The following is a 12032-nucleotide window of genomic DNA, read 5'->3' on the forward strand; positions in this document are numbered from 1 at the left end:
GGCCCTTTCCCTCTAACACTTCTCCTTCTTCCATCACCTTTACACCAGACACATTTGAAAGAAATTCATCCTGGCCAGCTGTGCATCAGATATAACTGAAAAAGATAAACCAAGGACAAAAAAAAAAAATCTACATTCACTCTGAGTGTCTGTGTAGACGGTCACCTGCCCAGTGGGAGAGGGCCAAGTCCAGGGGCCTCCGCTGAGCCACGGGGGAGCCGCAGCCGGGACAGTGCAGGCCTGCGCAGAGGCAGGGGCCTTCCCCAAAGAGGATTATGGATGGAGATTTACTGGTAAACACCCTTGTCTAAGGGCTCAGCAGGTATTATCCGGCATTAGAGGAGGCTTTGGAGAGGGAGGGGACAGAGGTAGAAGGAGCTCTCCTTCCACCAGCATGGAAAGCTCTGGAATATTCTGGCTGAGTCAGGCCGGCCCAGGTAGAATGACAGGTTCTGACCTGCAAACCTCCCAACTCTCCGAGTCCTCTTCCCCCAAGCCCTGACTCTCCCCGCCCTACAGAGGTCTCAGGCTAACATCTCTGAACTGGACACCAGGTCCGGTTCTCTAGCACTAGAGTGTCCCGTACCAATCATTTCTGCCATGGTAAGAGTGCTCTGAGCCGGGTGTGGTGGCGCAGCTTGTAATCCCCGCGCTTGGGAGGCCGAGATAGGAGGATCGCACAGGTTCGAAGCCAGCCTCAGATACTTAGTGAGGCTCTCAGCAACTTAGTGAGACCCTGTTTCCAAATAAAGTATAAAATAGGGCTGCGAGTATAGCCCAGAGGTAGAAAGCCTCTGGGTTCTACCCCCAGTACCACAAAATAAAAATAAATAAATAAATAAATAAGAGTGTGCTCTGGCCGCCTAACCCGGTAGCCACTGACCACATGTGGCTCTTGAGTCCCCGAAATATGGCTAGTACGACCCAGGAACTCAAGCTTTCATCTTAGGTAATTTTACTGTATTTAAACTGCGCTTGGAGCCGCCGTGTGCGGCTAGCGTGCGCCATGTTGGGTAGCCCGCTCTGAAGAGACCTGGTTAAGCAGAGACACGGTGCATTTTCCAACAATCCATGGGATAAGATGCAGCTCCCACTTTCCCCACTGGCTTCGGGGGTTCCCCATGTCTTGTGGACCCCAGGAAACAGGAGGAAAGGGTTTCCCCCAGAGAAGAATTGTTATGAGAAGCCAAGGCTTCGGGGACATTTTGCTCTTTCAGAGGAAAAGAACCATGTGTGTCTAGAAAGAAACTATCCCAAACTAGGCGCAGCTCAGAAGACGTGTCCAGCACCACCTTTCGATTTGTTAAGCATTCTGCGGCTCCCACGGCCGGGAACTGTCTCGCCCCTTCCAGTCCCTTAGATGTGCGCCCCTTGTGGCCACCCAGCAGGTTTACTGGGCACCTGCTACATGGTGACCACTGAGATCTTCAGAGGACCCTGGAATTCACACGTTCCCCACTCTGATAGGTCAGAGAGCAATGGCTGACTCCCTGTCTTTGAACTAACAGCCTGACAGCTAAGGCCAGTTTTTACCTTTTTTTTTTTTTTTTCCAGTACTGGGGATGGAACCCAGGGGCATTCTACCTCCAAGCTACACCCAGCCCTGTTTTTTTTTTTTTTTTTTTATTCTTTATTTTGAAACAGGGTCTCACTGAGTTGCAGAGGGACTAAGTAGCTGAGGCTGTCCGCGAACCGCAATCCTCAGGTCTCAGCCTCCCGAATGCTGGGATTACAAGCGTGCGCCACCACGCCCGGCTCAGTTTTTACGTTTTTTATTGGCTGAAAAAAATTCAAAAATTCAAAGTCAAATTTCAGCATCCGTGGACAAAGTTTTATTGGAAGGCAGACACAGGATCCTTTGACCTGTTTTCCGAGGTTGCCCTCACCCTCCAATATCAGAGTTGAGTAGCTATGGCAGAGTCCATCTGACTCTCGCCTGGCCCTCTAGAGGAAGTCTATGAGCCCCGGTGAGTGGTGAGGTCGTACAGCATAGGGAGGCTGAGACAGGAGGATGGCAGGTTACAGGCCAGCCTCAGCAATTTAGCAAGACTCTTAGCTATTTAACAAGACCCTATTTCCAAATAAAAAAACAAAACAAGGGCTTGAGATTCAACTTGGGGTCTAAGTAGAATGCCTCTGGGTTCAATCTCCAGTACCAAAAAGAAAGAAAGAAAGAAAGAAAGAAAGAAAGAAAGAAAGAAAGAAAGAAAGAAAGAGTGACAGCAGAGGAAGAATGTACCTTACCCCCAGGCAAAATCCATCCCAGTTGACTGCCCTGTAGGGCATCGATTCCTGGCTCTGATGGGTCAAGCAACTGGGCAGGAGAGGGTCCTGGAGGGGACCCAAGCTGGACTCAGGCTGAGGAAGGAGAGGGGAGCGAGGGTGGTCATCCTAGGAGCGGCCCCCAGGAGAGGATAGGCCTGGACCGGGATGGCCAGTCCAGGGAGCGGCAGGTGTCAGTATTATCTGGGGAACGGGGTGTCAGGAGGGCTGAGCTTGTGGCCATCAGAGTCTGTTGGTCCCCACCTGCTCCTCCAAGACAGGGTGCCCTCAGGCTGCCTTGGTTGGGTGGCAGGGGCCTCTGCCTGGTGCCAGCTGGGAGCAGAAGGGGAGAGCTGGCATTCGTGGGCATGGGAGAGGCCGGCAGACACACAGATGGGGAGGCAGGGAGAGAGAGACAGAGACACAGACAGGAAAGGAGAGGGAGCCTGCCGCATCACACTAAACGGCTGTAGCATCGTACCCCAGCCAATACAAGGGGTGTTCCCTTCTGCAGCTCACCTAGGCGAGGCTGTGGGCGGAGCCCGGAGGATGCTCCTGGGCCCCTGCGGCTGCTACTGGTTTCCCTATAATTTCAGCTTTTCTCTTTTATAGTAATTAATTAATTAATTAATTAATTTTTGCTGCTGGGGATTGGACCCAGGGGCATTCTACCTCCCAGCTCCACCCCAGCCCTTTATCTATTTTTTTTAAACAAGATCTCACTAAGTTGTCGAGAGTCTTGCTAATCTGCTGAGACCAGCTTCTAATCTACAATCCTCCTATCTCAGCCTCCCAAGTACTGGGATTACAGGTGTGCTTCCTTTTTATTTTTTTTTAAAAAGACCGGCTTCTTCCTTTTTTTATTTGTATTTGTATTTTTATTTATTTACTTTTTATTTATTTTGGTGGTACTGGGAGTGGAACCCAGGGGCTTTTCTACCTCTGGGCTATACTCCCAGACCTATTTTATATTTTATTTGGGAAACTGGGTCTCACTAAGTTGCCGAGAGCCTCACCAAGTAGCTGAGGCTGGCTTCGAACCTGCGCGATCCTCCCGTCTCAGCCTCCCAAGCGCGGGGATTACAAGTGTGCGCCACCACGCCCGGCTCTATTTTTTTTTTTTAAACAAAAGACTACATCGTCATAAACTCAATTTGAGTACTTAAAATCTTCCTTGCTTCCTTGCTGGGCTAAAGGGAGGCTGTCGGGCCTCAACTTCCCAAATGTCTTCAACTCTAGAGTGCCGTTTGCCTGGGTTTCCCAGACCTAAGTAGCTCTGAGCTCATCACCCGTCTTTCTTTGTGCACGCGTGTCCACGGGGAATCGCAGGGTGAGTGCACACACGGGGAATCGCAGGGTGAGTGCTCACACGAGCGCGCGCGCACACACACACACACACACACACACGCACACACACACACACACACAGTTTCATCTACAAACCCGGGATGTGGCTCCCTCCAAACACATCACAGCCCCCAATGGAAAGCTCAGCCCAGGGGGCCCTGGGGATCCCCGGAGCCTGATCAAAAAGCGCCGGGAGTTTGTACAACACAAATCACTACAGACAAACTTGATTGCTTTTTTGATTAGTGGGTAAAGGGAATGGATTTGATGCACTGCCTCGTCGAATACCATGCAGTGAATCCCCAGTTGACTTGGTAATGACATTGTCACACGGGCTGGGAGCGGGTGGCGGGATGGCGGCACCGAGGCGGACCACATGGACGGGGAGCTTGGGCGGGCGTGGCAGGCGAAAGAGAAGGGGACAGGGGACATGGTGAGGTGGCCAGGAAGCCCCCGCCAGGCTTGGCGAGGCGCCCCAGCCTGCTGTGTCCACCTGCAAAGAAAAGAAATCGGCCTGAGCAGACAGCCAGGCCGCTGTCCCCGCCGCTGCCCCTTGGGTGACTTTTAAACCAAGTAGGAATCTGGAGCCGGTCTCCTAGCCGCATCCCCGCCTCCCTGGGGGTTCCTGTCCCAGGGAGCGAGGGCGCCCCAAACCCACCTGCCAGCCAGAGCCAGACGCCATCGTTACACCCTGCAACGGTGCCTGCCTCTCCGCATCGGCCCGTCCCCAGTGTGGGGGCCTCCTCTACCCTGGTCCTTAAGCCCCCGACCCCAGCTCCCCTCCGCTCCCCGGTGCTCCAGGCTGAGCAGAAGAGTCCTCTCCTGGCCGTGGCCTTCCATCACGGGTCCGTGTTGATCCCCACCCCGTGCGCTTCCCACGCCATGCATCCCAGCGTCTGCGGTGCCCACGCCGAGTCCTCGCTCTCTCGCCCCAGCCCTCCACTGCCAGCTTTTCCTGCTGCTTCCCTTCCCTGGCTGGGGCCAGCCCTGCCCACCTACAGCCCCAAGCTGCCTCTGACGCCTCTCCCACCTGCTCCGGTGAGAGCCACTGACAGGCCGTCACGTGTGCTGGGTCCAGGGACCGCCCGAGCATCCCGCTCTCAACCCTCATGGCTGTCCTAAGAGGCCTGATTAGGATCGTACCCATCTTCTAGCTGGGAAGGATAAGGAGTCTCTACACCCATGAGCGGTGGGACCGCAGACAAGCAGGCTGCACCTCTGTGGCCTCTCTGAGTAACTCCAGCCCACAAGAGTGGGTTTTCCTGAGTTTCTATCCCCGTGAGGACAGGAAGCCCGCATTCAATACAAACCTGCTTTTCTTTTCTTTCTTTCTTTCTTTCTTTCTTTCTTTCTTTTTTTTTTTTTTTGTGTGTGGTACTGAGGATTGAACCCAGGGGCAAGCTATATCCCAGCCCATTTTGTTTATTATTCTCTATTTAGAAACAGGGTCTCACTAAGTTGCAGAGGGCCTCACTAAGTAGCTGAGGCTGGCCTCGAACCCAGATCCTCCTGTCTCAGCCTCCCAAGTACTGGGATTACAAACATGCACCACCACACCTGGCTCAGACCTGCTTTCTTTGAAACGGAGGCTTGACCCTGGAAGCCAGAAACATGTAGTGATTTTTTTCAGGATCGTTTCTAGTTAGTGTTAGAAGTCCTTAGCTCTCAGTGTGCCGCAAGCAAAATTTAAATACTCTCTCCAGGCCCTTTATCATGCCAGGCTGTGAACACCTGCGCCCTGGGGTCCACCCCCACCCCAAAAGCCTAACGCTCACTGCTGCAGGAGCCCCGGGTCAGGAGGGCAGAAGGGCAAAGTGACCATAGGGATAGCCCAATGGGCCTCAACTACTTAGTGAGGCCCTGTTCCAAATAAAGAATAAAAAATAGGGCTGGGGGTATAGCTTGGAGGTAAAATGCCCCTGGGTTCAATCCCCAGTACAGAAATATATATACTGGGCATGGTGGTGCATACTTGTAATCCCAGTACTTGGGAGGCTGAGACAGGAGGCCTGCAGGGTCAGCGTCAGCCTCTGCAACTTAGTGAGGCTCTCAGCAACCTAGTGAGACCCTGATTCCAAATAAGAAATAAAAGTAGCTGCACAGGCTGGGCGCCCTGGGGCTTGCTGAGCTCTTGGGACTCCTCGTACAGTGCTCTCTTCTCCCCCTGATTCCCCTTTGACGCAGACCACACTTGCTGGGCTCTGTGTCCGCCGCGCCTCCCCCTCTCCACCCTCCTAAGATCGTGCCTCTCATCTGGGGAGGGCAGGGACACTGGCTCACCGGAGTGCTTAGAGGAACAGAGGAACAGCTAAAAATATAAAAATAGAGAACTGCAGTTCCGAGCAAGGCCTGAGGGTTCCTCCGATTAAAATTCATGAGCCTTGATGTAGACACGGCCATTTTTCTTTTTACTTTCGTGTTGCTCGTTGATGGTCTTGGGCGGCCCTGCGGAGGCCAGGTTGGCAGCAACAGAGGCGCTGGGATGTTCCAGGGAGACCAGTCCTGATTCTTCTTGGTTTGCACTTTTGCAGATAGGGCAGGGGAAGCATTTGGTAGATTCTCACCGAGCCCCGAATGTGGGGTTTGAGGAGGCTGAAGCTGGATCCAGATAGACAGGGAATGGAGGGGAAGTGGTGTTGAGCCCCCCATCGTGTTCGTTTTAAGTCTAAAGGGAAATAAATCGTGGGAGGATTGGGGGGAGGCCTTAATTTTAAAGGGACACGAGGATCTTCTGTTGACAGTTCACGAGTTCCTTGGCTCCCGGCAGGGGCCAAAGGAAAATTACCCTCGGGACAGGGCTGACTGAAGTCGCAGTGGGCGGCTCCTTCCTTACAAGCCAACCCTTCCAGACAGTGTCCAAACGGGAGTCTCCTTTAGCAAGAAGAAATGAGTTCTCGAAAACATCCAGATCACAGAAGCAAAACGCAGCGTGTCTTGCAAACCGGGAAAGTCGGGGAAGAATATTGCCTCCTTAATAATAAATACATTTCTCGGGCAAGAATTGCAAGGGAATCGTTTAAATTAATTTCCGCTTTGTTTGGTTGGTTTGTACAGGGCTTAAATCCCAGCTGACAGCGATCTGTAAAAGTTCTAACATATTGGAAATCTGATTTTCTTACAGCCAGAATCCCAGAGTCCAAAGTGATTTCTCTTTCAACTCTGCTAATCAGACAGGCAGGGCTTAAATGGACTCCACGTCGAACCAAATTGCACTCGGGTGTTTTTTTTTTTTGGGGGGGGGGATCATAAATGAGAGCTTCTAGTGTGGAACAGTTGGGTATTCATCTCTGGAGAGCTGGTGTTGGGGGGTTGGGGGGACAGGGAACTGCTGGGACATTAAACTGAACAAAGAGTCCTTTCCCTATCAGGGTCTCCGTGGCTTTTCCCACTCCAGTCTCCCTGACGGGTGTGCTCTGGAAGCCGGGGACTCCAAGGCCCAGGAAAGGGAAATCATTCCGATTTGGAAACCGAAAGGAGGGGCATCATCCCTGGCCTTGATGTGGACCCCTAGGGCCCCCTGACACACCCTCTCCAAATAAATGACCCCTCGCACTTGGGCACTTCCCTCACGCACATTGTCCAATTTGAGTTTGAGGGAGACCCATCAATCATTCCTCCTCCAAGGCCCCTCTCCACCCCAACAGGCCTGCCCCCCAGTTCCTGGCTCTGTGTGCACAGGCAGCCCCCCACAAACAGGATAGGACATAGCCATCACCTGGGCCCAGGTGACAGCCCCTCCTCCCTCAACCCATTCTCCCACTTGGCCCTGACTCTTTTCCAAAACCCAAACCATCTTGCGATGGACGCAGGTTCACACTTGAAAAAGCCAAGGAGCGAACCAATGAATAAACAGACACTCGTTCAAATGCAAAACGTGGAGCCCTGCAGAGGGTTCTCTCAGCGGCCTCTGGAGGTGGGTGAATCCTGTGTGCTGTCCTGCCCTGGCCCCCCTGGCCCTGGGCTCACGTCCTCCAGGGCTGCCCGGCCAGGAAAGCACCGGGGTGCGTGCGTGTGGCCCTGCTATGGTCAACTCTGCACCTTCCTTCCTGCCCCGGTCTCAGCCAGGCTCCGGGAATGAGCACCAGAGTTCACTTCACGCCCCCTAAGTGCGTGCCCCTCTCCCCAGGCCTTAGCTGTCCCGGACCCTCAGATGCCTCTAGGCCCCCGAAGGGGAAGATGGCCGCGCGTGCGTCCCTGATGGTGTGTCCCTGGTGCTTCTTGGAGTCCATGCCGCGGGGCCTGCGTCTCCCGGGCCCGCTGGCAGCAGCCACGGCCCTCCCTGCTCTTGCTCTGCCGCGCCGTCTTCCTTCTTTCCTTCCTTCCCTCTTTCCAACTGAATTCTCGTTTTTCCTCTCTCCTTAGTGCTTGTACGGCTGCTATGTCCACTCCTCCATCATCCCCACCTTCCACCGGAGGTGCTACTGGCTCCTTCAGGTAGGTGGCTGGACTGGGTTCTTCTTGCGTCTCCGACTCCGGTGCTCGGGAAGGGTCCGCGGAGGGCGCTGAGGGGGCGCGGGGCTCCTGCGTGTGGCTTCCCGTGAGCTTTCCTAGATTGGCTGTGTGCACTGAGGCCGGCTTGGCCGTCGGCCTGGTTGGCAGGTGCCAGGAAGGGATGAAAGCCCAGGGAGAGGTGGACGTGGTGTTTGTTTCAAGCTTCTGGGTACCTCAGTTTCCCTTTAGTGAAGACACGAACGAGGGCTGAGCATCCTGCCCCTGACCGTGAAATGCCTGTCTGCTGGAAGCTGTACCTGGACTTGTTCTCGTGGGTCAGTGTGGAATGGCACCTGCCAGGGGCAGAAAAACTGATTGGGGAGGAGCTCCGTGATCGATTTGTGATGTCTGCCGCAGAGGGGGACGGAGAAAGTGGCGGCGTGGGAATGCCTGCCTTGCGTGTGGAAGGGCGGCCTCTGTCCATGGGCTGAGCGTTGCTGACCCTGAGGGAGGGTCAGCGCAGAGCTTTACCCGGCCTCTTGCCACCTGGTGGTTGTCTTGCCCTGGAGAAGGTTCTGCTGGGAGAGTGGGAAGGTCTGAGGGATTCGTCCACTTGGGCTGGACCTGGGTCCCTCTCAAAGCACATTTGCTGATTTGCACCTGCTCTTTTTACCGACCACCCCCGTGGGGCTGGCAGCATCGGCCAGCTTCTTCCTACAGCCTCTCCCCAGGCGTGGTTGCCACGGCCTCTCCTACCATGGCCCCACTTTTTGTACCCATCCTGTTCAAGTTAGGCCTCGGTGCTCAGAGGAGCTCTGACCCAAGAGGTGTGGTTGCGAGGGACCTGCAGGCGGGGGAAGCGCGTCCCCAGTGCCACTGCAGGCGTGCAGAGAGGTGTGCAGTAGCACAGGGTGCAGAGAGGCCACCTATCCTGGGGAGGATGGCCTGAGACGTGTCCGAGGACCCAGCCTGGCCTGACCCTCTGTCTGCCGGCTCCACCCAGCCCCAGCCCCAGCCCCAGCCCCTGCCCGTTCTCCCTCAGTTCCCAGGAATATGCAGCTATGGTTCAGCAAGTTCATTAGCAAATGATATCTGAGACTGTTGAGGACAGGCTGGTGTGCAGCGATGCCTTGGCCGGGGTCGGGTGCCCTGGCCCCGTCTCGCGGAGGCTGGCGTGGGAACTCCTGGTCTTCTCATGGCTCGGACCTGCGTCCTCATAAGGAGCTGCGGCAGAGTAGTAGGACACCTCTTTGCAGTCGCGTTCATGGGAGTGTCCCGATGCTCCACGGGACCGAGGGTTTCCTTGTCGACCTGATGCCGGAGCGGAGGGTGGGCTCCAGCTGGAGGCTGGGGTTCTGGGGGTACTGGAGCGTGCCCCTGTATCCCTGGGCTCAAATATTGGCTTCTGGAAACACCTTTATTTTATTTAATTTTATTTTATTGTGATACTGGGGATGGAACCCAGGAACTTTCTACCTCCGGACTATTCTCCCATACCTATCTTTATACTTTATTTGGAAACAAGGTCTCACTAAGTTGCTGAGAGCCTCACTAAGTAGCTGAGGCTGGCTTCGAACCTGTGAGATCCTCCTGTCTCGGCCTCCCAAGTGCGGGGATCACAAGCGTGCGCCACCACGCCCGGCTTGGAAACACCTTTTGTCCCAAGAAGTCTGCAGTCTGCAGCCCTTGGGCACACCTCCTGGGCTCCCACTCCCCAGGCCAGCTTTGGTTCTTTTCCTTTCCCATCCTCATTTCTCCTGGCCAGCGCACTTTTTCTGCACTCTCTGTCCCCAGCCGGCCCGCCCTGGCCCACGGCCCCAGCACCCTCTCCTCCAGGCCTGCCCCGCACCCCGTCCCTGCACCCTGCCTCTGCCTGCCCCCACTCATCACACTCCTGTGGCTTTTTTAAATTTCACTAAACTCACTTCCCTGTATCAGACAGCCTTGGGTGGGCATAAGGACCAATTCAGTACTTGCCTCTGCCCGCTCTCAAATGCCCAAGCGAGACAGTCCCTCCCCTGCCCCAAGCTTCCCCACCCCATCCCGGGCCTCTCCACGCTGCAGACACCCCTGGGGCTTGCCACCTGCCAGCTGGCAGGAAGCCAGGGTCTCCCCATGGGCCAGCACCACCACAGGGTCAGTCTTCCTCATGGCTGATCTAGGGGCTTCTCGTTTGCGCACCCCACGCCCGGGAGTTGGCACGCCCCTCCCTCTCCTCTGTGTCATCAACCACGGCTCTGGTTTCTGAGATCACAGAACACATAGGGAAGGTGCACAGGTGTGGGGGGCTCTGCCCCCGCGCACCTGGGCAGCAGGAGGGCAAGGAGCCCAGGCCAAAGTGATTAGTACAACGTGCAGCGGGCTCGGAGCCGGGAGCCAACATGGCGGCCAGAACCACTCAGGACAATTCAAGATAATGCCAATGTGGGAAGATGTCCTTTCTCTGGCCTTGAATAGCAAAGCCACTGGCTCAGGTGGAAACTAGCCCAAGTTTGGTTCTGACACCAACTACCAAGAAAGAGGTATTCTAGGGGGGGCAGGAGGCACCGGGATGACAGCCCAGTGGCCCCCCAGGTGCTAGGTAGGGCCTGGGCTGGCCACACCCCTCGCAGCCCATTGCCTTGGAGAAAGAGGGGCCATGGGAAGGTGGGTGTGGGCAAGCGGGGTACCTCTGGGTAGGAGAAGGCCCCTCAAGGGCACACCCTGCTGGCCTGCTGGCCAGGCAGCCTCAGCTCAGCTGCCTCCTGTCCTCCTGTCAGGGCTGGGAGCTGGCTTCTGCCTCTGACATCCCCCAGCACTCAGCATGCAGGGCTTCTCCCCATGAGGGCCTGGGTCCCCTGTCCACCAGGACTGGCAGACCCTGGGGGGGGGGGGTCCCAAGGCCTCCATCGCCCCCAGTGTCCAGCACAGAGCCTCGGCCACAGAATGGCGGGAGACCACAGCTCAGCTCCAGTCACCATCCCCACAGGACCACGAAGGAGCCTGGAGCACAGGCAAGGCCCGAGCGGGCTTGGTGTGAGCGCCTGGCTTCCTTTCAGGAAGGGCTAGGTCTGTCTGTCTCTGTGTCCAATCATCCTCTCCCTCCCTCTTCATTACTAATAGCCATTCAGAGTGGACGTGAACGAGGAGACAAGCAGACGGCCTAGAAGGCAGGGAGATGAGATTGTTTGAATCCACAGTGCAGGGGGCGTCGCCTTGACCAGCGAGGCCCCGGCCAGCTTAGAGGTGCAGGGAGGCGGGCCGCTTCTGCCCAGGACAGCGTCTCAGGCCACCCTGGGCCCACATGCCCTGAGCCTAGCCCACCCCTCTGGCCGGCCAGGGCCCGAGCCCCAGATGCCCACCCAGGTGTGACCTGGACACGTCCAGGCACATCCTTGACCTTTGTCCACCTCACTGGGCCCTGGGCTCCTGGGCTCAGCCACTTTGTAGGTGTGCCAGCAGCTCACCAGAGCCAGACAGAGGGGCCCTGCTGCCCTCCACCCCTCCCACCCAGGGTTTCCAGGTGGAGTGGGCATCGGAGCCTCAGGCCCGCCCACCAGCGCCTGGTCTTTAGTACGTCCCCTTCCAACCTCCTCAAAACACAGTCCCCATTTCAGATCACGATTCCCAACAGATCTGCGTGGCTTATCTGGAGACAATTTGTGCCTCTAATGACTGTTTTTCGTGTTGCCCTTGTCCTCTAAAAAGCTTAATGAATGTTTTCCTGCGACTGAGGCAGGGGGTGTGTCCGCGTGTCTGCAATTCAGGAGGCCGATTCCAGCCTGCTGGGGCAAAGGCCGCAGGGCCTCCTTCCAGCCCTTCCCGGTAGCACACACAGAGTCCTGTGGGAAGACAGGGACCCTGGGGTGTGGGGGAGCCCCCAGGCTGGGTTGGAGGGGGGCTCCTGGATCACTGGAGAACAGAAGATGCTTAAACTCCACGTTCTAGGATGTTTGAGTACTGGGAGGAGCACTGGATACCGAGTCCAAGGGATTGGTTTCTTTTTTTTTTTT

The 12032-nt window shown here is 55.9% G+C and overlaps 1 protein-coding gene across 7 annotated transcripts in view; it reads left to right on the plus strand.

Annotated features, from left to right (window-relative positions):
- CAMTA1 (calmodulin binding transcription activator 1) overlaps positions 1-12032 on the plus strand; it is a gene marked incomplete at both ends in the record, with an annotated part of 865599 nt that overhangs the window by 608243 nt on the left and 245324 nt on the right. For 6 of the 7 annotated variants that reach the window (XM_080693322.1, XM_080693323.1, XM_080693319.1 and 3 more), the window contains one exon: positions 7972-8043. The exons of the other annotated variant lie outside the window; for it this stretch is intronic. In XM_080693322.1, the coding sequence (XP_080549448.1) occupies positions 7972-8043 (72 nt within the window). The remainder of the gene's footprint in view (positions 1-7971; positions 8044-12032) is intronic. 7 annotated transcript variants of the gene reach the window in all.

This window comes from Muscardinus avellanarius, assembly GCF_963383645.1.
Source record: "Muscardinus avellanarius genome assembly, chromosome: 3".
NCBI classification, from domain to species: domain Eukaryota; kingdom Metazoa; phylum Chordata; class Mammalia; order Rodentia; family Gliridae; genus Muscardinus; species Muscardinus avellanarius.